This window comes from Lytechinus pictus, chromosome 10, assembly GCF_037042905.1.
Source record: "Lytechinus pictus isolate F3 Inbred chromosome 10, Lp3.0, whole genome shotgun sequence".
NCBI classification, from domain to species: Eukaryota; Metazoa; Echinodermata; class Echinoidea; order Temnopleuroida; family Toxopneustidae; genus Lytechinus; species Lytechinus pictus.
Window position 1 is genome coordinate 34,398,875 of NC_087254.1, and position 26,132 is coordinate 34,425,006.

Genomic DNA, 26,132 nt, shown 5'->3' on the forward strand with positions numbered 1-26,132 from the left:
TACGCGATTTAATATAGCAGCAGTGCTAACTTTGAAAACTACAATAAAATAATCATTCACAAAAACACCATTCATATAATGACATAATACCACGTACCAAAAATGACATTTGAACGGTGACTTAAGACTTGTCAACTGCACCCAAGTCCACATTTCATTCACTCTATCCATAAACTTTCAAAGTTTATGATGGCAATTCAACAATTACCCCAACATGGCCTTAGTTTATTGACCTTAACTGGCCTTTGACCTTGCTTTTGTGACCTGAAACTCACAGGGGATGTTCAGTGATACTTGATTACTCTTATGTCCAAGTTTTATGAACTAGATCCATAAACTTTCAGAGTTAGGATGGTAATTTAACAAATACCCCCAACACAGCCAAAGTTCATTGACCTTTAATACCCTTTGACCATGGTCATGTGACCTGAAACTCGTACAGGATGTTCAGTAATACTTGATTACTCTTATGTCCAAGTTTTATGAACTAGATCCATAAACTTCTAGAGTTAGGATGGTAATTTAACAAATACCCCCAACACAGCCAAAGTTCATTGACCTTAAATGACCGTTGACCATGGTCATGTGACCTAAAACTCGCACAGGATATTCAGTGGTACTTGATTATCTAATGTCCAAGTTTCATGAACTAGATCCATAAATTTTGAAAGTTATGATAGTAATTCAACAAATACCCCCAACTTGGCCAAAGTTCATTGACCCTAAATGACCTTTGACCTTGGTCACGTGACCTGAAACTAGAGCAGGATGTTCATACTTGATTAACCTTATGCTCAAGTTTTATGAACTAGGTCCATATACTTTCTAAGTTATGATGTCATTTCAAAAACTTAACCTTCAGTTAAGATTTTGAAAATAATTCTCCCAACATGGTCTAAGTTCATTGACCCTAAATGACCTTTGACCTTGGTCATGTGACATGAAACTCAAGCAGGATCTTCAGTAATACTTGATTGATCTTATGTCCAAGTTTCATGAACTAGGTCCATATACTTTCTAAGTTATGATGTCATTTAAAAAACTTAACCTTAGGTTAAGATTTGATGTTGACGCCGCCGCCGCCGCCGTCGGAAAAGCGGCACCTATAGTCTCGCTCTGCTATGCAGGCGAGACAAAAATACAACATAGACTATTGAACCACAATTAAGAACAGTTTTACATTGGCTCCATTCACTTGGCAGCTTTAAAAACATCCAGAATAAACCAGCATACAATCACCAATTTACTGCCTATAAATTTGCAACGAACGATAGTTGCTTAGCAGTTCACCGAACAGCAGTGCATCTGAGTTACATATTTCAGCAGCATTCTCACACAACTTTTTCTTGTGAATCCATTTACTTCAGCACAGTTAACACACTGTAAAATGAGGGAAAGCTACCATGAAATAATCTAAGTGAAATGATGTGGCACACACTTTTATTAAGGTGTCTATGTCCTTGGTCGAGCAAAGAATGCGTCTAAGACAGGAAAGTGTGCAAAGTGATCTGGATGTACCGCTCACACTTATTCGGCCTGCCGAACTCAGTATTAACAATGACAGAGTTAAGAATAATAACAAATGAAAATTCAATTGCAAAAATGATGGAACTGCACAATTTTCTGTTTTTAAAACAGGGAGTATAAACACAAACAAATATGTAAAAAAGTTCATCAAAAGTATATAATATTCACTACTGAATGGTTCTAGTATTGATTCTAATCAATTCCGACTACGCGTTTTCTTTTCTTTCTCTTAGCAGCACCCCCCCCCCAATAAGAAAATGACTCAAAACGGCTAGGTAAAATATTCCTAGGTGGGAAAGGTTTGATTCAAGAGCAATATACATATATAATGGACAATCTATAATTCCCTTTAGACTTATGATTTGTTTTTTTTCTTCAACTTACTAATTTGACAATTAGTTCCAGTGTAACCAGCCTGACAAGTGCATGTATATAAGGCAATCAAATTGTTGCAAATACCACCATTCTGGCATGGAGCTGAGGCACACTCGTCGATATCTGGGAAGTAAATAACAGATCAAAATAAGGCATTTAGAATATGAAAAGCCTATTGGAAGTGTTAGTGGTGCTTTGGTAGTGATAAACAACAATAGTATTGGAAATGGTGATGGCAATGGAAGTCTGATGATAACTGTAATGAAAATGGGAGTGGTGAATGGTAAAGAATCAGTGATAGTAATGGTTTTCAAAACTGTGACAATGGTCATAGACTGGGTGGTATATGGTATCGGTAATATTATCGTTAACTTTTACTTCATGAGCCAGGTGTGCCCCCCCGGATCCGCGCCAAAGCACCCCCTCCCTCGAGCTTAAGGTCAGTTGATGCCCCCTAAGTTTAAGTTAAATTTGTCCACCCCCCTCCCCCCATGTGACACATGAATGCGCTCCCGGTCAAACATCAAATTAGCATCCCAAAGGTCGAGCATCATTTCTGCTCCTTGCTAGGTCAAACTTCAAATTGCGGGCACGCCCATGCACACTCTTTTATTATTATTTCATCTCCCCCTCTTTTCTCCCTTCATTTTCCTTCTCCCCCCCTTTATTCCCTCTTCCTTATTTCCTTTTCTCGTATACTTTTCCCCATTTTTTGCGATCTCTTCTTCCTACGTTTTTTTATCTCCCTGTTATTTTCATATATTTCCTTCTTTTTCGACTACCCGGGTCCCATGCCCCAACCCCCCCCCCCCAAAAAAAAAAATGCTCATAGTGTGTGTCTCAATGAGGTGTCACTGAGAGTTCCCTGTGTGTTTGGCAGCCTTATTGTTGGACTTAGTTTTCTTGTATTGATACATTCATTTTAATTTCTACTTGATTACTTTGGGGGTTCGAAGAGCATGCAGCAGTGTTTACCCCCCCATCACCCTTGTCGCCAATCCCATCCTATTTCTTGCTTGGTTATGAAGACCAAGACAAACCAGCCATATTGGTGGATATATCGAAGTTCACACCCCGAATTAATAGCACAGGCGCACAAAGGGAGCACGCAGTGTGAATAGGGCTTCATGACTCCACACAGCAGCCGTCCCCGGATGTTTAATTAATTGGAAGAGTGCTAAAAAATACGAAATTTGAGATTCTCAAATCGGCAACTGTATCTGTTCTGAGGGTGTGGTTGACTTGGAGGAGCCAATTGGTTGAAAAGGACGACTGGAATATCACATTCTTGCTGTAGGGGTGATAATGGTGCATGAACAGCGTATCGGAACAAATCGCCTGGTCGGAATTACAAATCGACTATGACGATCGCATCACACAACAAAATTCGGAACTAATCGGCGGGTAAAAGAGCCGTCGATTAGTACCTCCGGCCCCGATCACCTGCCCGGTCCAAATCGCCTATGACAGGTACCCATTTACGCCACTTGGGTTGAGTGCAGCACAATGTGGGGGAATTTCTTGCTGAAGGAAACATGCCATGGCTGGGAATCGAACCCACGTCCCTCAGACTGAAAAACGATAGTCTTAACCACTAGACCACGACGACCCCACTATTTATTTGCTTGCGTCTTAATTCATGTGTTTATTTATTTTCATTATTCATCTATTTACTTATTCAAAATTTTCATTTGTTTAAATTTACCAGTTGGTGTGTTTCTTTTTTTTGGAGGGGGGAGGGGGAAGGGACCGAAATTTATTTGAGGGTGAAATAGAGACCCTTGAAGAGAAATTCCTTTTTTTACTGAAGATGAACAAAAATGTTTTTCTTATAGAACGGGATGAGAAATGATAATACTGATGACATGAATTTATTAAAGCTAACTTATCGTCAACGTGAACTTCCTGTTTTAGCAAATTTTTAACAGGTGTATTAGTTATATTTGAAATATTTATCATAATTGGGCAAGATATATAATTGGATTTTAATGCAATAAAACTCTCAAAACGTACACAATTGCAAGCAGTCTGAAGACTGATAAATGTGACTGTTTACAATTAGACTCATAATAACAGAAATATGAAGAACACATGCATGTCATTATTTGTGAATATTTGAATATAAGCACAGACTCAAAGAAATATACAATTCAGATTTACGAATGTAACATCAATGTAACTAATGTAACACCAATGTTAATCATAAGACAAATACAGACGTGGAGTTATAGACTCTTCATGTATGGTAAATTTCTCGCAGTTAAGTCTTAAATACATGTATATCTTTTTCATCCTGTAGACAAGTAAAATATTATTTTCAAAGTAACCTGATTTGCAGTAATATAGAGATTGTACAATGGTGAATTATTTGATTTTTTTTTAATTATGAGAAAAGTGATATTTATATATGAGGTACTTGATGCATCATAGTTTAATTTCATTTACAACTAGATGGCTTTGTCACTATTTAAAAAATCTTTCCTTATTTCAGTAAAAAACAGTAATTGCACTCACAAGGGCACAATACTACATGTAATCAATGAGCAAGATGACTATTGAAATTGTGGAATTTCTCTGATACATCATGTTTATAACAAATTTTCCAATCATCAAACATGATTGTTTTCTTCGTAAACTCTTTTGATATTAACTAATCTTTTCATTCTTACCATCTGTACAGAAGGTTCCAGTGTATCCAGCAGCACAGGTACATGTGAAGGAATTTACTCCCTGTTGACAAATTCCACCATTTTGGCATGGAAAGCTGTTACACTCATTAATATCTACATATATCATTGGAACAAACACAAAAGATACAAAATATACAAACTAAGTTGATATAATCTAAATCAATGAATATGAATCAATAAATCTTGACGTGCAAATCAATTTAATATCTGGTTTTACAATAACTTGTTTGATTTTGCTTTAAATTTGTTTTAATATTCTAGTTCAAGAAGGATATGTGTTAAAATTTTCTTACATTCAGATTTTTTTTCGTTAAATTGTTAGTTTGATAAATAGGTTGTAAGGGATTTTGTTTGTTTGTTTGCTTTTTAAAATTATTTTGGTAATTTCATTACCATATGGCAATTATTTGTATTCTTTTCATTATGTTAATACTAATGATCTAATCATAACAAATTATATGTCATGCGGACAGGCCATTGTGGAAAACAAATATAACTGATAATGTGACCCTGTGTAAATACAACTACAAATAGATAAATAAAAATAAGTGTAACTCTATCAGTATTTGTTTCAATATGACCGAATTCATGCTGAACAAAACAAGTTTATACCCACAAAAAATACAGATGCCCTTTTTTTTTACCTTCTTCACAATTTGTTCCTGAGAATCCGGCTGGACAGCTACAAGAGTACAAATTGACAAGATCCGTACATATCCCTCCATTGAGGCAAGGGTTTGGATCACATTCATCAGTGTCTGTAAAAACAATTTAATTTTTAAAAAGATGGTTACTCTTTAAAAATGTAAATCGCAAGCATTTAAGTTATTTTAGGCTAAATCACCATGAATAATATTGTAAAGTGTCATATATTTTTATAAACATTAATGCACCCACACACACACCCTCTCTCACATTATATATATCATATACACACACACACACACATATATATATATATATATATATAAACCTGTTACAAAAGTTTGGAAATCTGAGTTTGGCCATTAATTTGTCACACCTCCCAATTTTACACAATGCATGTTTGATATCATTCAAAAGATCATGTAATTCTCTTTAAAATGATACCATATTTGTTATGATCATACCATCACGAAAAGAGCAGGATTCAAAATTGTTGGATGAGGTCTAAATTGAAAAACTGCAAAACGAGTAGAAATAGTCATGAAGGGTCAATAAGAACATCATTCTTCGTCTGTGTCAATAGAGATGAAAATCCATTCAAATCAAGACAATGCTTCTTCATTTTTGATGTTTTGTTGTGGTTTATGTAGTGATGGTTCTGAGATAACATGGTTTGAGTCATGGTTTAAAATACTCATGCATGTTTGTTTGTTATGTACTTGCTTGTGCAAAGGTGTGTTTGATTTCATGTTAATGTTGATGTTAAGGTGCATGACAACAAACAAACTGCTAAGAAACTCACTCACCACCGCGGAAAAAAAGTGACTTTCAATTTTGCAACTTTTGATTTTTGACCTTGCCCCAAATTTCAAGACACTGCACCTCCATGTATACCATAATCATAGCATATAGGATATCACTTTAAAGAGAATTAAATGATCTAATTATTAGTATATTACACATTAATATTTCTTAAAAACCGAGGAGAGATTATCGATCAAAGTCAGATTTCCAAATATTTTTTTGAGGACTTTATATAATATATGTATATATATTATTTATCATTTAACATTTAATTCCAATATTAATGGTTAATGAGACTTTTTATTTCAAGTGAATTCAATGTGTATTATTATCTGTAAGCACAGTGGAATTTATAGGAATCTCTGCTTATACTTCTTGTATTGTTTCTAATAAGCAAATCAAAACCAAAAAGGAATTAAAATTTAATCTGTATCCAGGGCTGTGACACAAAGTTTTGCAATTAAGCAATGATGAGTCAAGACCGTTGATACACACACATTAAAAAAGAACAAGATCAACAACCAATCAAAATTGGCCAATCATTTTTGTAATGCATTGTAAACCTCTTTATTACAGGGCTCCGATTACTATTTAGTTCAATACAGCATTCAATAAATTGTTGATGTTTCCTTACCCATGCAAGGTAGACTCTGACAAGAGACAAGACTGTCAGCAGACGCTGCGGATAGGGTGAAGTCTGGATTTGAGTTTGGGTTCTTATTCAGCCTCACGCAAAGGAATGGTAAATTACAAGCCAAACCCGACAGATCGAGGAATGAGTTAACGCCTTCCAAAGTATAGGATACACCGGCAGTCAGAGTTTCGCCGTTAAGTGGAATAACTGTTGGTGCAGACACAGTAGTTGTTCCTTGTCCATCAATTTGGGAGTTCAGGAACAACTCAGCCTGTTGTTCATAGAAACAAAACATTTCATAAGGTACTTTAACTCTTTATGCGCTGGGCCATGAACCCCCTCTGTGCTGAATTGTTTTCAAGGAGGCATCAGGAGAAGTAAACAAAATAGACTTGCTTACTTCAACTTGCTATAACTTTTTACTCCAACATTTTGAGGGAAAATACTTCAAAAAAAAAAAAAAAATTTATCCAAAAGAAAATTTCACAGGCTTTCCAACTGTATCAATTTTGGGGGGAAATAATGATAAGAAATTGGTTTAAAATCCATAATTTCATAGAAAGATGATTCGATTATGGTAAAGGATGTTCAAAGCCTAGTGTATAAGAGTCTAAATAACCATGTGTTCAAATAAAACACTGTCCTAATAGAGTGGATCATGAGCTTTCCATTGATACCAAACATATACCATGTTTCTAAAGAAAAGTAGTAATCAAGGAGAAAAGAAAAAGAGATGATTAGGGTTGAGAAATGTGTCTTATTGTACTCATATCCTGCCCCCTATCAGAGTACATGACCACGCGACCCAATGAACTATTGTATCTATATCCTGTCTATTTTCTCTGAGAGGGGCCTTGAGTGCATTTATTGATTTTTTGGGAGATACTTTGGAATTTTATATAATACCCTTTAGACAACAAGTTTGGTATTTGCAGGTACAAAATGACATTCTGTACTCTATATATCTCTATATTTTGCATCAAAGGTTTATAAATGTTTGACACAAAACCCAATAAACACAAACAAGTTACATTATTTGCCACTTGCTAAATTTATAATTTGCTCTATTTCATCTGCAGAATTATGTTTATATATCTTCTTAGCATCACATTGTATCTTGTATCTACCTACCTACCTATCTATCTATCTATCTACCTACGTATATTTCTATCTATCTTTTTTTATAGCAGCCATATACATTTGTATTAAATGTTTGCCTATTTTATCTGTCCATTACAAAACTGTTTGCATAAACGTTTTCTATCTGTATGTCTGCCTGTAAACTTATTACTATTTTCATTTATCTGTCCGTCTTTATTTTTTTAATTTGATAAATGTTTGAATCGTTATACATGTGTATTCTATGTATTTATTTATATATTTATCTCTCTTTATCAACATATGTATTTTCAGCTTCCTGTTGTCTATGTAGTTTATCATTTCTTAAAATAGTTATATGTGTACATGTTTTATTCAACTGTCTATGTATAACATGTATAAGAATCTACATAACCATTTGTTCAAATAAAATACTGTCCGTGTGGATCATAAGCTTTCCATTGATACCAAACATATACCATGTTTCTAAAGAAAAAAATAATCAAGGAGAAAAGAAAAAGAGATGATTAGGGTTGAGAAATGTGTCTTATTGTACTCATATCCTGCCCCCTATTCAAAGTACATGACCATGCGACCCAATGGACTATTGTATCTTTATCCTGTCTCTTTTCTCTAAGAGGGGCCTTGAGTGCATTTACTGATTTTTTTTATCTCTGGCATCTTAGATAATACCAAATACTTATCAACCAGGTCAAGATTGTGAAATATCATCCATGTTATGGGAGCCAGTTGCAGGGCTCCACGCTAACCTTTTTGTCTAACGGTCCAACCTGTTCATGTCGGACCAGTAGATACCCGGTTCTCCATTTTTTTACTGGTCCAAACCTAAAATTTATTGGTCCCCAAAATAAAGAAAAACATTTTAAAAAGAGAAGAGTTTATTTTGATGTCTTTACTTGTTACCCCCCCCCCCAGAAAAAAAAGGAAGAAAGAATGAAAGAAAGAAAGGAATGAATGAAAAAATAAAATGTAAAGAGAGGGGAAGAAAAAAGAAAGAAAGAAAGAATGACAGAAAGAAGGAAAGTATGGGAGGAAAGAATGAACGAAAAGAGAATAATAGAAAGGGGAAAATTAAGAAAGGACAAAAGAAAGAAAAAAAAGAAAAGGAATGAAGGAAAGAAAGAAAGAAGGAACAAATGAAGCATGTAATAGAGAAAGAATGAACGAAAGACATAAAGACAGTACTGAAGGATAAAAAGAAAGAAAGGAAGAAATATAAAAGAAAGAAAATGTAACTAAATTGATAATATCCCCATTCTCCCCCAAAACAACAAACAAAATAAATAGCACTGCCTCAAAAAGAAGGAATTAATAACTTTAAGACAATCATTATGACAAAAAATCACAAAAATGACACTGTCATACTCATAAGTAAGGAAAAGTATGAGGGATTTAGGGGAAGCTGACAGCCTAATAAAGTTCCATCTAAATCAAAATGGCGTAAAGTTTAAATGAAAAGATTTTCAATTAAATCATTTTGTAGAATTTGATATTTGATGGCAAGGCCACTTTACAATAGAGTACTTTTCATAGAACACAAATGGGAATACTTAAAAGATATTATCAGTACCACCAATAGCCAGTTAGAGAGGTATTCCTGCCACAGTCTTTGATCAATACAAGCCATGTAGAAATGTGACTAGCCGAACCAACAAGTCACCCAAAATTAATTTTGAGATTTTCATTACACTTGAAAAAAACACAACCTAAGCTTCAAAATTATCTATAACATGTCCTTCACAAATACTTGATTAGATGCAGAAAAAACTAAGCAAGAGATTTAATAAGTAGAAAACAAGGTTTGAAGTTTGGTTCACTCAAACATGAGAGGTGCACACTGTGCGATCTCAGTGAAACTTCCAAGCAGTCCAAAAAAATTGTGTCAAAGAAACTCTTATATCTTGACTTTTATTCAACTCTACAAGTTAAATTTTTGACAGTACGAAGAATGATTTTTCTTTCAGATAATCATATTTTCTAATTGTTGCTTTTTGAACACCAAATTACGATTGAGGCTTTTTACAAAGAACCTTCCCTGACGACTTATTGTTGCTTTTGTGGTAGCTGGTCGCAAATGTTCTTAAACCATTTGAAGAATTTGTCTAACGCTATATATCTCATACACGGTATCATATTTGAGATTAATTATGGTCATCAAGACTTACCTCCCAAAGGTTCGAACCTGTTACGCCTGCACCATCGGCATCAGTGATGATATTGATGTCAAAGTCTATGTCATGTCTACTAGATCCAGCAATAAGTGTTGCACCAGAGTTTATGTTGAAATTGGTTTCTGTTATCTGGACACCTAAGGTTCATTAAAAAATAAAATGAATTGTTTTTTAACCAAGTGTGAAAGAGTTTCCTTAATAAATGGACAATAGATATATAATTAAATTCAATTAAATAAAATGCATGTAAATGTGTGCAAAATCTACCTTTTTAAGATCACTATTATTTACTATTCATTCCAAAATCATAATGACTTTGATTGTAGTTAAAATTTGGAGAAAAATATTATTCCATTTGTAAGAAACGAGAAGTGTTCCATCAAAGTTTATTCATTCATCTTAACAAAAGGCAGGTAAATCTCTTCAAATGTACCTTGTGAGATCCTACCTGTTTTGAGTTTATTCCAAAATCTTCATGTCTGTGACTATAGTTCACTGCTGAACAATATTTTTCAATTCATTTCCAACATGCTTGTAGACAGAAACCAACGTTTAATGATGAAATCAGATTAAAGAAAACCCCCTTTATAAAGTTTCGATATTGTCGAACTTTGCTTACCAGTGCACGTAGCTGGGATGCAAGAAGTAAGAATATTGTCACTCGGTTGAGGATCAAATGTGAAGCTTGTTGGTGAAAAGGGGTTCTGCTGGAACACCACACAGAATCCTTCAACCCCTTCACTGCACAAGGCGCCACTCAGATCAAGAATGGCACTCACGTCTTCAATGGTTGTTGTTGTACCAGCAACAATTCCTTCGCGGCTCTGACTAGGAGTCAAAGTGACGTCAATGGGGCTGATGACTCTTCCACCAGGTGTACTGCTGTCTGATGCATAAGCTCTGACCTGCCATAGATTTTCACCGGACACACTGCCACCTGCTGGGTCGGAATTGACCAGAATGTTGAAGACGACCTCGTGTGCGGAATCCCCCTCCACAAGCTCGTCACCAGAAACAGCTTCTAGGCTTGTACCTGTTACCTCCACTCCTAGATGGGATATAAGAAAACAAGACATTAGAAATTGATACTTTTCAAAATTCACTGATGTCAAGATAGTGAATAGTACATGTATGTGCATGAACTAACACAAAATTAACCTTGAAAGAGTGAAATAGATCAATAAATTATATTCAATAATGGTTGGATAATAACCATAAAGAAATTTCAAACATACTGTACATGTGATATTGCTAACTCTAATCACAAACAGAAGACATCGTAATATAGCTGTATTAAACGCAAGATAAAATTGATATCTACAATCGATTGTAAATTTCGTACAGCTTGCCATAGACACAAACATTAGTAATGCTTAGTTGCATAATCCATTGTATCGATGCAAGCACAATATGACAGGTCTTTACTTCCCGCAGTAATACCCTGGGGAAAAGGAGCAATTTGGCTTAAAATTAACTACAAGAATAACCATGCACATCATTGTAAATTGCCCACAAGAAGACCACTGATGTGGTAAATTGGCAGCACAGGGTGATATACTGACACCATAGCTTGTGCAAAGAAGCCTTTAATTTGATCACTTTCCCCTTTCCCTGCTTCTCCTATTTACATGGCAGCTATATACACACATGCTTCAATATTCTCTTTTATTCAACTCCACACTTAATTCATTATTGCAAAGATTCTTACTGGTGTAGTATTGAACAAGTTTGTCTCACAACAATGAAAAACAACACAAAAAATATGCATATATGCTATCACCATAGCAAGACATTTCTATGGGGGGGGGGGGCAACAACCTGAAAATGTCATTAAAAATAAACAACAGGGGGAGTATAGAGTTTCTAAACCCAATTCCTTCTTTCTTCAAGTTTCCCTCCTTCCTCTTTGTCTATAAAATTTATCTGAGGTAAAGCACTTACCTCTGCAATCCAATGCTATGCAATCACGAAGAATGCTGCCGCTGGAAACGAGGGTGAAGTCTGGTGTTGATGCATCATTCTTTGACACCTCGAAACAAACGTACTGCACATCAGCACACGTCGAGCCTGCATCCATGTCCCACCTGATTGCAATGTCATCAAAGACAGCAGCAACACCCGCCACAATTGGTGTGTTGTAGTGAGATGATGTGGGTAGGACAACCTGTGTCACTCGATCCCCACTACCATCAGCTGTTGAACTGCCAAACACCTCAAAGTTCCACAGGTTGGTTCCGCTTACACTCCCGGCAAGTTGGTTTGATTGCAAATCAAAATTAAGGATCAAATCCTGCCCAGTCACACCCTCACGGACTCCACCAGAAATAAAGGTTACAGTTGAGTCGGTTATCTCAACACCTGAGTTGAACATTTGAGCAAGAAAAATCAGATATCAGGATCTATCAATTCTTCATACTCTTAGTAGTTATCCTCCCCTTCCATAGAAAGTTTTTAAATCAAATTGCGCTCCAATCACCATTTTGTTTAACCCTCCATTTCAGTGTGTAATATACCTAGGTTCCGCACTTTTTGACTGATGCAAATTCAGTCAACTTTTACACTGTTTGAGTATAATGATTGATCTGGCAAACATGTATGCTGATTTTGCAGAGTATTTTAAAACAGGAATATGCAGATTAACTTTACATGATATAAAAAGTTATAATTTGTTATATCAACAAGTTAAGTTTATTAAACAATCCTCCGATATGTTCTATTTCTTGTCTTAAGCGATATTTCTGCATTGTAAATGAATACGAATTAAACACCTTTTTAATTTTGTGTATGAATATATTCCCTTTTTATACACTGCATTTGAACAGGCCAGGAAAATTCAGAGATTATTTTTGTGTTATCATTACAACAATTTCATCACAACCACATCGCAACAATTTCTTTTATCCAATTACTAAATAAGTAAATACAAAATAAAATAATTGAGACTGAGAGGGCACAATATTTAAATTTAGATGTTAACGACCAGAAAAATTACACATTTAAATCCTTATGGGTAAAATATGCATTCAATTACTTCTGGGCTTTTGTGATATTGTTATGTCAGATGATACTCAATTAGTTTACATTAATTACTGACCCATTACCAGAGCCTTAGATATATATAGGTTTAAAATTTGGAATTAAAGATATAACATCAATGACAAACTTCATGTAAACAAGTAAACCTATCAATTACTGATGAACCTCAAATTCTTGTTATCCCACTTACATGTGGCCAATATTTTTTAATTTTCCACAATAAAGTATTCTGCGGCTTTTTTTTTTTAAAGAAACCCTATAAACTTATGAATTAATTCATATTGCTTTTTTTTTCCATTTATATGGGGTTCTTACGCAGGAGAAAATATGGACAACTAACAGCCATTCCTAAATGGCAAAGTGTCTTGGTAAGGTCTGCAAAATTGGGGTACATTATTTGCAGCTGATTATTCTCAGTTCACCATTTATGAATAATGGTCATGAGCGAGGCTATACATCATTACTGAAATTAAAGGACATGGACAATACACAAAAAGTACATGAAGAAGGTCTGTGATACCTACCTCTACATGTTATCGGTATGCAATCTTGGATTTCCCCGGGTGTATTTTCAAGTCTAAAAGCTGGATTGGGCGACAGCCCCTGCAGAACCTCCACACACACATACTGGAATTCGGAACAAGTTGTGCCGCCGACCAGATCAAGTTGGTAGACAAGAGAGGACAATTGAGCCGCGCTTCCTGCATTTATATCTAATCCTGACTGAGCGGCTGTGAGAGGAATGTTGTTTTCATTTAGTCTCACACCAATGCCATTAGGATCTGCACTCAGGAAGGCGTTAACCTGCCAGAGGTCATCACCATTGACGCTGCCAGCAAGACTATTAGATTCCAACGTTATTGACAGATCCAATCCTTGATCAGTTCCTTCCAAGACCTCTGGGCTAATAGTTGACACTGTTGTTTGTGTGATCTCCACCCCTATTCATGAATAAAGTAAAACCAGGATAACATATTAAATTTTAAGTTTTCTAGCAATTCCCTTATTAAAAAACTGCAATTGCTACAATTTTACAAACAATATTTTTTTTGTCTATTCCACTCCTTTATTCAGGCAAGTCCTTCTAAGAAAAGCAACAAATAGTAATCTCACAGAGTCCTGATAAAAATGGTACATGAAAAACACACACAATCAACATCAAATGCAATATTGAATTGCAAAATCCAATTTACAATGCATGCATCAAATTAATTATTTATTAGTTACATGTATGTAACAAAAAATGGAAACCCACAACCCGAGTATAAGCCTAATATATAGACAGAATGTAACAAGCATGTGAAAATTCATTTTTATCCTGATAAGAAGGCCTAAATATATTTACATTATTGAAACCTTTCAAGAAACCTTAAAGTTCAGCATCCACAGTTTTGCCGCATTAATGATTTCCCAAACGGCTTTCCTGATGCCCCCATTGGTTTTCAATAGCGAAAGAGGAAGTGTTTCATGAAAAGTCTTGTCAGTGATTTATACTGTCTAAATTGCCTCTATTGGATGTACAATTTTGACATCTGTGATTGAAGATTACTGAACATTTATTTCCATGAAAATGACTGGAAGGGAAAGATTATCACATGAATTCCCACCAGGTAAATATACCTTACAATTCAATGTACATTTTCCAATATTAAGTAGAAATTTATGCCACAGTCGATCACACCTCTGTAAACAACTCTACAACAGCCATTTGTATAAACATTAGAAAGTTTTGAATGGCAAACCATCTGGAGTCTGTTTTATCGGTATGGTGACTTGAGCATTGATAACTCACCCCTGCATATGACGCTTACACAGTCTGTTAGAACTGTATCATCTGGGATCCCAGAGAGGACAAAATCAAGGCTAGAACTGTCATGTTTCTCTACCCGAGCACAGATAAAGTCAAACTCTGAACATAGCGGACCATCCGTGAGATCCCAGCTTAAGGCGAGGCCAGAAATGACTGCAGATGTTCCTGCCCTAATGGCCGTCTCTCCTTGCGCTGTGGTCAGATCAATCACCTGTGGCTGTACACGAGGTCCCAGTCCAGTGCTATCTTGACTCCCAAAGAAAGTTACGTTCCATAATTGGCTACCACTGACACTTCCCCCTGCTGCATCGGATTCAAGAATGAAGTCGAATCTAACTTCCTCTGGCGTACCCTCTCGGATATCGCCTGATAGAAGATTAAAGCGGGTGGAAGTAATCCTTACACCTGAAGGGAAAATGACACAAAAACTATGTTACCTTCAGTTCACAAAGCAAATGATCATTGAAAGTATAACATAACCCCAATATTTCAGATGGTCAATTATTCATTAACTTGTTTGTATGTAATGCAAGAGTTTACATAGAACTTAATGCACAACCGGTGATCTGTCCTAAATGAGATACCCAAAATTGTCTCATTTCACTACAAGATAAAGTGCATCCCACAAAAAAGGTAACCCATCTTTAGAAAAAAGATATCTCAATAACTGGATAAGTTTTAACTGGATATCAGAATAATGGAATATCTTATTTGATTTGAGACCAAATACTTAACTGTTTACACATTGCAGACTAAAAACAATAAATTTTGAGACATATCAGAAATTATTTGGAAACTCGCGAGGGAATCTGCATCCAATCTCATTTAGAGTAGAGTGAAAAATATTAACCAAAGAATACAAAAGATGTGCTAATAAAGAACAATCCCTTCATTACGAAAGGTAAGAGCATCCCTGACAAATCTCAACGCATTATTCTGCGCAACTCGTTTTTGACATTTACTTTTCACTCTTCTTGCTCATATTTGCAAAATCTACTCGTATCATATCATATTTGGTTTCAAAATGAAGAGGAAATTTTGAATTTTATGAAGATATAAATGAAAGACAGTAAATTGTGTAGGTATGTAAAAAAACATCCTGGGATTCCTGGTTTCCTTTTTTGCGGGATGTACCGGCCGTATATTTGCTTTGTATCAATGGAACAAGCCACTTACCTGTACAAGTAACAGCTTGGCATGCAATGAATGCAGAAGGGTTAGATGATTCTGTAAGACCAAAATCTGGATTGGCCCCGGAACTCTTCATCAGTCTCACACAAGCATGACTGAACTGTGAGCAGGTGGGTCCATTCTGGAGATTTGCTATAGTATCAACGTTTGTCAATTCTGTAGGACTTCCAGGAGCTATTGCGGAGTTAGCTTGTCCTTGAGTGAGCGGAATTCGTTGCTCGTTGATTGGGTTAGAACCAAACTGATCATCACTCAGGAAGAAAAAGAGCTCCCAGAGGTTTGTTCCACTAACACCACCTGCTAGTGGGTCACTGTTAATTCTATAGTCGAAAACAAGAGTCTGAGAAGCACCTTCAAGAATAGATGCAGATTGAAGGTCGAGTTCAGTACTTGTAATTGCAACATCTGCAAAAACAGAATTAGAGAATAGAATAATCATTGGACTGAGATATCACAGCACATACAAACCATTTTCAATCCTTCAAAAGTACTAACGTTGGATGAATCAGGATTTTCTAACACAATGTTGTACTGCGAAGGAAGAAAGGATGTCAAAAAGTTATTTGACTGCCTATCCAAGGAGGCGTCCTAACAAAAAAAGATGTAGAAAGTCAATAATTCAAACAGAATCATACAAAATATATTTACATCATAAAAGAACAATTTTTGAGGGCTGAAATAGTAAATTTCACAAATATTGTAATTTTATACACAGAGTAGCAGAATTTTTCTTTGCGATGAAAATTTTCTGGACCATGAATGCAAACTTTGAAGATGCCATAATTGGAGAAGTGCGTATACGGATTTCCACCTTGGTTGACTGTGCATTATCCTAATGTTTACGATAAACCGGTCAGACATCGACATCTTGTTGGTTGTTTTATAAAACTGTTGGTAAGTTACGCATGCCTTTACACAAAGTTAACACCAATTGTAGCAGTTAATTCAATGAAAATTTTGGGTTTATCAATTACCACAAGAAAGTGTTACCATTCCCATTTATGCAATATGGCCTCCATGGTCATTATATTACCAAGAAAGAAACCAAGAATCAATTTGGAAGAAAGTGAGAAGAACTGCCGCTTCGGACTTGAGCTATATCAACGAGGGCGGCAGAATGCTACAATAAAAAATCCAATATGTATGTTTGCAATAACAATTACAATTGCTACGTACTGAAATTCTTTAAAAACGATTGGCTGTCAGTGAATTTGTCATAAAAATTGTGCACTGGTTATATAATGACAACTCTCTATGAAATGGGGCCCAGGGATGATAACCAAACAAACTACAGCTATTCTAACTTGCTCAATAACTTGATTTTAGTCACTTACCTCTGCACTGGATCGATACACAATCCGTAAACACATCATTGTTCGGTTGGCCAGAGACTTGAAAATCTGGGTTGGCACTTGCTCCCTTTTCAACACGAACACACATGTAGGTTGCCTGTGTGCACAATGGACCCCCAGACAAATCCCATGCCACTATTACATTTTCCATGAGAGCAGTATCCTCTCCCGATAAGATAGGTGTTCCACTTTGTTCTGGAGTTAGATTGATAGACTGCTCTAGATACCTTGAAGCTGCACCCGTAGGATCTGTTGATATCCATGATGTAACATCCCATAGCCCTGAACCGCTTACACTCCCGCCATCAGGGTTGGAGATGAGAGAGATATCAAAAGCGATTGTGTTTGGTGAAAATCCTTCTCGTAGATACCCACTCTGGATTTGAAGTACCGTATCAGTTATTTCAATTCCTGGTAACAACAATGGTTTAAAAATACTATTGCAAAATCCCTTGGTGACTAACTAACTCTTGAGTTAGGTAATGCAGTGTGTCCACACTTCGCCTGTGTTTATACTTTCCCCCCCACTTTTTAAAATATCTTACATCATCATAAAAACCAATGTAAATTCACCCCATAATGTAAATTTCTTAAGGACGAGATCAATATTCACGAAAATATTGACAGAATATCGACAAATTTGTCACCATTAGCGCCCATTCTAAAAAAACTGAAAACTCTCAACAAGCATCAAGAAATCATCATTTTGCAAGCATATATCATAGAAAAAAATATGTGAGCAAAACTTGGTACTGCCCGATTCAATAACACTTTGCCATCCATCTGATGTAAATTTCTCCACTTTTGAGCTTAAATTTTTGTTTAAATCTGCACAAAAGTTATATGTGTAAAGTTAGATCACACTTTTAAAGAACCGTTTTCCAGCACAGTAAGCATTTGTCGATATGAATAGAATCTTAAGATACTGATAACCCAGGACCAAAATCCAGTTAAAACCAATTAGGGCAAAACCAATTGAAACCAGTTGGCCAACTGGTTTCAATAGGGAAATTGGAACAACTGGTTCCAATTGAAAACCAGTTGCCAATTGGTTCCAGTTAAAAACCAATTGAAAACCAGTTGCCAATTGGTTCCAGTTAAAACCAATTGGGCAACTGGAACCAGTTGGCAATTGTTGTCAATTGGTTCCAATTTCCCTATTAAAACCAATTGAATCCAATTGGAGGCAACTGGTTTCAATTGGTTCCAGTTGAAACCAATTGGAGGCAACTGGTTTCAACTGGAACCAGTTGAAACCAATTGGTTTCCAACTGGATCCAATTGGAACTTCCAGTTGGAACGAACTTAATTAGTTACAAATTAATTAGCATTTGCACTAACTATTTCTCATGCCAACACAGAAGCAGTGTTATATGTCTATTAATACCAATGTAAAGGGCATTGATAAAATACAGACTTTCATGTGTATATATTTATATGGAAGATCTTCAAATATAATGTACTTTTATTTGATGTAATTTGGTAACAGTTAGTGGTGTACTAATTACCCTTTAATCTGTTTTAATTATAATCTATAACATTTATGAACATGGTTTTCACTGCTAAGTATTCTAAATACTTATCTTTAAAAAGTGTGGTACTTGAAATTGTAAAGAATTAAATAGATACATTGATAATGATGATTAATCTCATAAAACATTAATCTGTGCACACTGGCAAATAATATGCAAATTAACTGGTTTCAATTGGATCCAGTTGGGTAACTGGAAAATTTCCAATTGGAAACCAATTGGAAATAATTTCCAGTTACCCAACTGGTTCCAATTAGAATTCATTTCCAGTTACCCATCTTTCCAGTTAGAAGTCATCTCAGTTACCCAATTGGTACCAGTTAGGATTTCCAGTTACACAACTGAATGGTTCAAGTTAGGATTTCCAGTTACCCAACTGGTTCCAGTTAGAAATCATTTCCAGTTGGAAGTCATTTCCAGTTACCCAACTGGTTCCAGTTAGGATTTCCAGTTGCCCAACTGGTTCCAGTTAGAAATCATTTCCAATTGGAAGTCATTTCCAGTTACCCAACTGGTTCCAGTTGGGATTTCCAGTTACTCAACTGGTTCCAGTAAGAAATCATTTCCAATTGGAAGTCATTTCCAGTTACCCAACTGGTTCCAGTTAGGATTTCCAGTTGCCCAACTGGTTCCAGTTGGGATTTCCAGTTAGTTAGAAATCATTTCCAGTTGGAAGTCATTTCCAGTTACCCAACTGGTTCCAGTTAGGATTTCCAGTTGCCCAACTGGTTCCAGTTAGAAATCATTTCCAATCGGAAGTCATTTCCAGTTACCCAACTGGTTCCAGTTAGGATTTCCAGTTGCCCAACTGGTTCCAGTTGGGATTTCCAGTTACTCAACTGGTTCCAGTAAGAAATCATTTCCAATTGGAAGTCATTTCCAGTTACCCAACTGGTTCCAGTTAGGATTTCCAGTTGCCCAACTGGTTCCAGTTGGGATTTCCAGTTACTCAACTGGTTCCAGTTAGAAATCATTTCCAATTGGAAGTCATTTCCAGTTACCAAACTGGTTCCAGTTAGGATTTCCAGTTGCCCAACTGGTTTCAATTGGTTTCAACTGGAAATTGTTAAATTCCAGTTAAAACCAATTGAAACCAGTTGAAACCAATTGAAACCAATTGAAACCAGTTGGAAATCCAACTGGTTTCAATTGGATTTTGGTCCTGGGAATGGTAAAAAAAACCTTGACCTACTTCTCATTTTCGTCAATATTTGTAAGTTTATGATCTTGCCGTCAGTTTGAGAGGTATTATATTTGAATTTGTTTCACTATGAAGGAGAACATTTTGTGAATTAATTTTAGCCAAATAAATATTTACGAAATGAAGGCGAATTTGGGACACCCCATCGTATACCATTTCCTAGTATGGTAAAGGATCATCATCATCATATTGGTATACACCTCAAATAAAAAAAGGATTTATGCTTACAATGTAAAATATATTCTACAAATCTGCAATGAATTACACTTAAAAATTAAATAAACAGAAGTTTTAGTTATCTGTGATTTATGAAATGAAATAAGTTTTGGGAAATGTCATTACAAATTTGAACAAAATTATGAAATTAACAAATAAACTTTATTGTATACCTCATTATGCAATCAAACCACTTGAATGCTTTTTTGCCATCTTTTACATCACACTTAATTCTCACACATTCGTGGTGAGAAGTTATGCTCTCGGGCAGGCTTGTTATTCTTACTTTGTATTGTATTTATCATCATGCATATTGCTATCATTCCAGTTTTGACTGTGTTTTTGCACCTTTATAATTTCATACGATATATTGTTCCTGATGGATTTCATGCTAATATGCATGCAGCAAAATATCCAGGCCATGAGATGTAATAAACTGTATTATACAACTCCCAATAATGTTCTGTAATCTGATTGGTCCAAATCGGATCACATGATATTCAGCGAATTGCACTATTGTATCCAAAACACACTATCCTGCACTCTGACATCATACCAAAAGTACTATCCTGCACTCTGACGTCAGAGTGCAGGATAGTGCGAGGTCTGGAATTATCTAGAATTTAGAAACAATATAGCATTTGGGGCAACTCAGTAACAAGGGGGTTGTATAAAACAAACAATGCACGCATTCTTGTGCATCGAGGACCTAAATAATGAACTCTGTGCTCGACTCGCAAAATGGATATACTGCACTCGGTCCTGCGGACCTCGGTGCGGTATATCTATTGGCTCTTCTCGCACATCGTTCATCATTTGGCCCTGCATGCACGCGCTTACGTGCATTATTTGTTTTATACAACCCCCTTGTTACTGAGTTGCCCCAAATGCTATATTGTATCTAAATTCTAGATAATTATCATGATAACATATAATTTGTTAAGTCAATCATGCCATTTCCTATGGGTTAGTCGATGTGTAAAAATATAAATAATATTAATAGTATTAAATGCTATATTAAAGGCATCCATCTTAACAAAAAAATTATGTGTGAAAATATATTCCTTAAATCTAAACCATAAGCAGATGAATGAAAAAAATTACCGCCACATCTGGTCTGGGCACAGCCAATTAATGAATTTTGATCTGGCACCGCACTAAGACTGAAGTCAGGATTTGGTGATTCACCCCTCTGGATCTGGACACAGAGGTACTGGAATTCCGCACACGTGACAGATGAGCTCAGCGTGAAAGATGCATCCAGCCCAGACAAGGATGTGACCTGGCCAGCAACCACACCAGCATTGGCTGCTGCAGCCGGAAAGTTGATGGCCGTCTCCAGGTACCTACTACCTGATCCATCTGGGGAAGAGCTTCCAAAGGCTAATGCCTGCCACAGACCAGTACCTGACACGCTCCCTCCATCTGCACTTGTTTGCAAGGCAACATCAAAGTTAAGAAGGGACGTAATTCCTTCAATGATTTCACCTCCGCTGATTCCTACACTTGTTCCTGATACTTCAACACCTGTAATCAAATCATAAGAGAACCAGAAGAGTTGTAGATCTTCGTATAGCAATATCATCTACCTCCATATTTTGGATTACATACAGACTTATAAAGTAAGTGAAAGGAAAAGACACTGGTAACTAATCATCATATTTTTTTTTAATGTGCAATAGAATCGTGCTCCTGTATTGGATCTAAGCGTATGCTTTGATGCAGCTGAGGCAAGGGATTTGTCATAGTTCAAAAGTCATCTACCCGCAACAAAAAACGATTGGTGAAGTTTAAAATTTACTTATCTGTCCGTCAGTTAGATCGGATTTACCGTAGACAATAACCTGCCCTGTGTCTAGTCATGCTAGTGGTTAAGTAATAGGCATTCCAAGCTGGGCAACTGGATTCAATACCTGACAGAGACCATTTTTTGCCTCATTAATTTTTGGAAGAGAGTGGATAAGTTGATCAAAGCTACGCCTCTAATTGTTATCTATTCCCCTTATTCCAGAAATTATTCAAATGATAGTGTTTCTAAATCGGTTGTACTCGCACATGCATGTATGATGCATGTGCGAGTAAACATGCTTGAAATTAAATATGTATTTAAAAAAATTACCTCTACATGGTATCAGAGAACAACCAGTTAGTACGGCATTTGAAGGATTTCCTGATAACTGATATTCAACCGAAGGCGATGTTCCTCGTTGAATTTCGACACATATATAATTAAAGGCAGAACATGTTGGTCCATCTGTGAGATCAAAGTTGACATCAAAGTTAGATATTTGCGCAGGGGTACCAGCCGTTACTCCTTGAAAGCCATGAACTCCTGACGAGGCAGTGGAGCTTGAAGTGTCATAACGAGTCCCCAAGCCATTAGCGTCGTTGCTTAAGAAGGAGATCACCTCAATGAGACCAGACCCACTCACACTCCCAGCTTCCCTGATAGATTGAAGGATGATGTTCAATGTCAGTATCTCAGATCTACCTTCAAGGATATCACCGGAAACTGTCACTGATGTATCTGAAATCTCCACTCCTTTAAAAACAAATGAAAAATAGGAAGATAGGACAATGAGAAATAATGATAAGAAGGAAGATCAGGTTAACCTTTGAGGGATTAGTGATGGAGGAGCAAATTGTTCCGGGAATAGTAATTATCCAAGGGGAAAGACTGTTGGTTGTAATGAAAGTCAATACTCATCAAACAATGATTTCAAGATATATTCGCCAATGCAACTCCACTGGGCTATACAGAGGTAGGGGTCATCCCCAAATTACTATTCATGGAGTCAAAGGATGATCATAATTTGAATATGGTGTTTTGAGTATGATATGCATAGGGGCTCAATCATTCACTAGCATAAAATTTGGTCATCTGCGAGGAAATGAAAATGTATAATGTTGCATGTATTTTTACCAAAGAGGCTATACCTCCAAATGTAAATCTTGCTTAGGCATTATCTGGCCCAAATGGTATTTAATGTATTGAAAACTGACCAAGGAGATTAAAGGATCACTTTAACATTTCCTCAAGCAATTTCATAATCTCGCTCTCACACAAATTGAGTACTCACCTCTGCAAGCTATCTGTTGACAACCAATGAGATTTCCTGATAATTGGTAATCAACAGAAGAAGAGGTGCCTCTCTCCATTTCAACACAAATATGGCTAAAATCTGAACATATTGGTCCGTCTGTAAGATCAAAGTTTGCAGCAATGTTCAATTCCATAACAACTTCACCGGCATTTATTTCTGTAATTGCTAAAGGAACTGCATTTGTAAGGTCAAAGCGGTTGCCAGTTCCATCATTGCTGTTCGTGAGGAAGAAGACGACATCAATGAGATCGGACCCTCTCACGCTCCCAGCTTCAGGAACAGATGAAAATGAGACGCCGATTGAGAGCTCCTGTGATGTCCCTTCTTGTATAGCATTTTCAATAACATCCAGATTGGTCTCAGAAATTTCCACACCTACGAACAATGGCAAAAAATAAAACAACTTACAGTTTCGCATTGAACAGTATCCTATATCTGAAGACAAGTTCATTTTCAATGTATAAAACATGTATACAGCATTGTATACAAAATCAATATCATGTATTAAAGGACAAGTCCACCCCAACAAAAAGTTGATTTGAATGGAAAGAAGGAAATCGAACAAGCATAACACTGAAAATTTCATCAAAATCGGATGTGAAATAAGAAAGTTTTGACATTTTAAAGTTTTGCTTAATTTCACAAAACAGTTATATGCACATCCTGGTTGGTATGCAAGTGAGGAGACTGATGATTTCATTATATGAAATAGGGAATATTCTACTTTTCTCCTTATTGTCGAGTGAAACAACTATTAATTCCTCCCTGAACATGTGGAATGAGCATTGTTTAGTACTATATGATTCAGTCAATGTGGTCCTTGTTGTCAAATCTATATAAAAAGGGAAATATTGTATAATTCAAACAATAAAAAACAAAAGAAATAGTGAGTGAGGGACATCATCGAGTGTCTCTTTTCAGTTATGCATATCACTGTTTTGTGAAAAATAAGCAAAACTTTAAAATGTCATAACTTTCTTATTTTACATCCGATTTTGATGAAATTTTCAGCGTTTTGCTAGTTTGATTTTTCTCTACTTATATAAATAAACATTTTTCTGGGGATGGACTTGACCTTTAAGTGTAATAAGAGAAGACAATCTATATTCACTGAACATAGCAGAAACTCAATAGTGTATGACGCTCAGGCCTCATTTATTGTCATTCCAAAAATTAGTATGCACAATAATCTAATGAACACCGATTTTACTTCAATCATCCTCTAAGGACTATGGGAAGCAATAGGTGCCCCCCCCCCAAACAAAAACCAAGAAGTGTCAAATACTTGTACGCACTGTAAGCTTCTTGTGTGTTTTCTTCCATGGATCTTTCATCTCCTTACATGATGACGAAACCTATGATTTTTAATTTTGATGATGGTTTGAAATGCTTTGAGGACTAACATAGATGATAAATCTGAGGTGGTTTGTAGACCCATGGACAAAACCGTAACGACCATGCTTTTATAGCTAAACTGGATTTGAGAATATGAGCTAATACCTGGTATAACTTACTTTGACAAGGAAAGCATGTGCATAATTGATTCACAGACTCCACATCAACATGGATTCTTACCTCTACATGTGATACTTGTGCAGGCTGTAAGAACATTATCATTGGGTATAGTTGTAAGGGTGAAGTCCGGTGATGCACCGACATTTTTAGCAGCAATGATGCAGATATATGGGATATCATCACAGGTGTATTGTCCAGACAGATCTACTTCAACACTTAGACCATTGAATTCTGCATCTTGGTCAGGATTAACTCCTACATTATAAGGTTGTGGAAACGCAAAGCCCAAAGCCCCGTTGCCAGATGTATTGGTAAGGGAGTCACTACTGAAGAATCCAAGTCTCCATAGTCCAGTACCGCTAACAGCCCCACCGGCAGGATTGGATTGTAGATTGAAATTTGCTGTGACTGTTTGTCTTATTCCTTCTCTCAGATCTCCTGATGTTATGGTGAGACTTGAGCCAATTATTTCAACACCTTCAATAATGACATAATGAGGAACAGTACTTAATCAAACCACACGATAACATATTTTCTATTAACTGTCCGTAATAAAATGCAGTTCTTGATGTTTGAAATGCAACTATATTCACATATTTCTGCATTCTTCTTGAATACATAACCCCTCAACTTGATATTTTAGCCAGTTTTTCATATAAGAACAAGATAATTATTTTTTTCCTAACTTCAGCAAGTTTGACACTTTATGTGGGCCACACCTGTCATATTAGAGTGGAAGTATATCCTGACCAAAATATTTTATTCTAAAAATAGCAGACAAAATGGATTAGAATGCATTGGTGAAGTTTTGTGGAAAATCATTAAAGATTACAGAAATTATTAGAATATCATATGCAACGTCATACGCAAACATCTTCTCATATAAAACTGAATCAATGCAGTGTCACTTTCTCTAAAATTCAGAATGTTTTTTTCCTTAAGTCAGTTAGTATTTCAAGAAATCATTTAACACCCACTCCTAAAAAGAAATTCTTTTGTCATGAACAAAATAAAATAATTTGTATTTTATATTCACAATATACTGGGTAGCTGTTCTTATTTCTAATAATTTTCTCAATCTTTGATGCATTTTCTACAAACTTTCATATATTGTCTTGTATTTTTACAACAGTTCTTTTTGGTGAGCTTCCACTTAAAAAAAGTTTTAGGCATTTATCTGGTCTTGATATACCTACATAGGTGTGATGTA

The 26,132-nt window shown here is 36.0% G+C and overlaps 1 protein-coding gene across 1 annotated transcript in view; it reads right to left on the bottom strand.

Annotated features, from left to right (window-relative positions):
• LOC129270540 (uncharacterized) overlaps positions 1 to 26,132 on the bottom strand; it is a 95,206-nt gene that overhangs the window by 50,167 nt on the left and 18,907 nt on the right. Inside the window, exons 6-20 of the mRNA XM_064105923.1 lie at positions 24,983 to 25,399; positions 23,384 to 23,782; positions 22,423 to 22,845; positions 21,408 to 21,830; positions 17,337 to 17,765; positions 15,988 to 16,407; positions 14,794 to 15,216; positions 13,526 to 13,942; positions 11,907 to 12,323; positions 10,585 to 11,013; positions 9,960 to 10,102; positions 6,676 to 6,946; positions 5,237 to 5,350; positions 4,572 to 4,685; positions 1,912 to 2,025 (exon numbers count right to left, since the gene is read on the bottom strand). Coding sequence (XP_063961993.1) covers positions 1,912 to 2,025; positions 4,572 to 4,685; positions 5,237 to 5,350; positions 6,676 to 6,946; positions 9,960 to 10,102; positions 10,585 to 11,013; positions 11,907 to 12,323; positions 13,526 to 13,942; positions 14,794 to 15,216; positions 15,988 to 16,407; positions 17,337 to 17,765; positions 21,408 to 21,830; positions 22,423 to 22,845; positions 23,384 to 23,782; positions 24,983 to 25,399 — 4,953 coding nt within the window. The remainder of the gene's footprint in view (positions 1 to 1,911; positions 2,026 to 4,571; positions 4,686 to 5,236; positions 5,351 to 6,675; positions 6,947 to 9,959; positions 10,103 to 10,584; positions 11,014 to 11,906; positions 12,324 to 13,525; positions 13,943 to 14,793; positions 15,217 to 15,987; positions 16,408 to 17,336; positions 17,766 to 21,407; positions 21,831 to 22,422; positions 22,846 to 23,383; positions 23,783 to 24,982; positions 25,400 to 26,132) is intronic.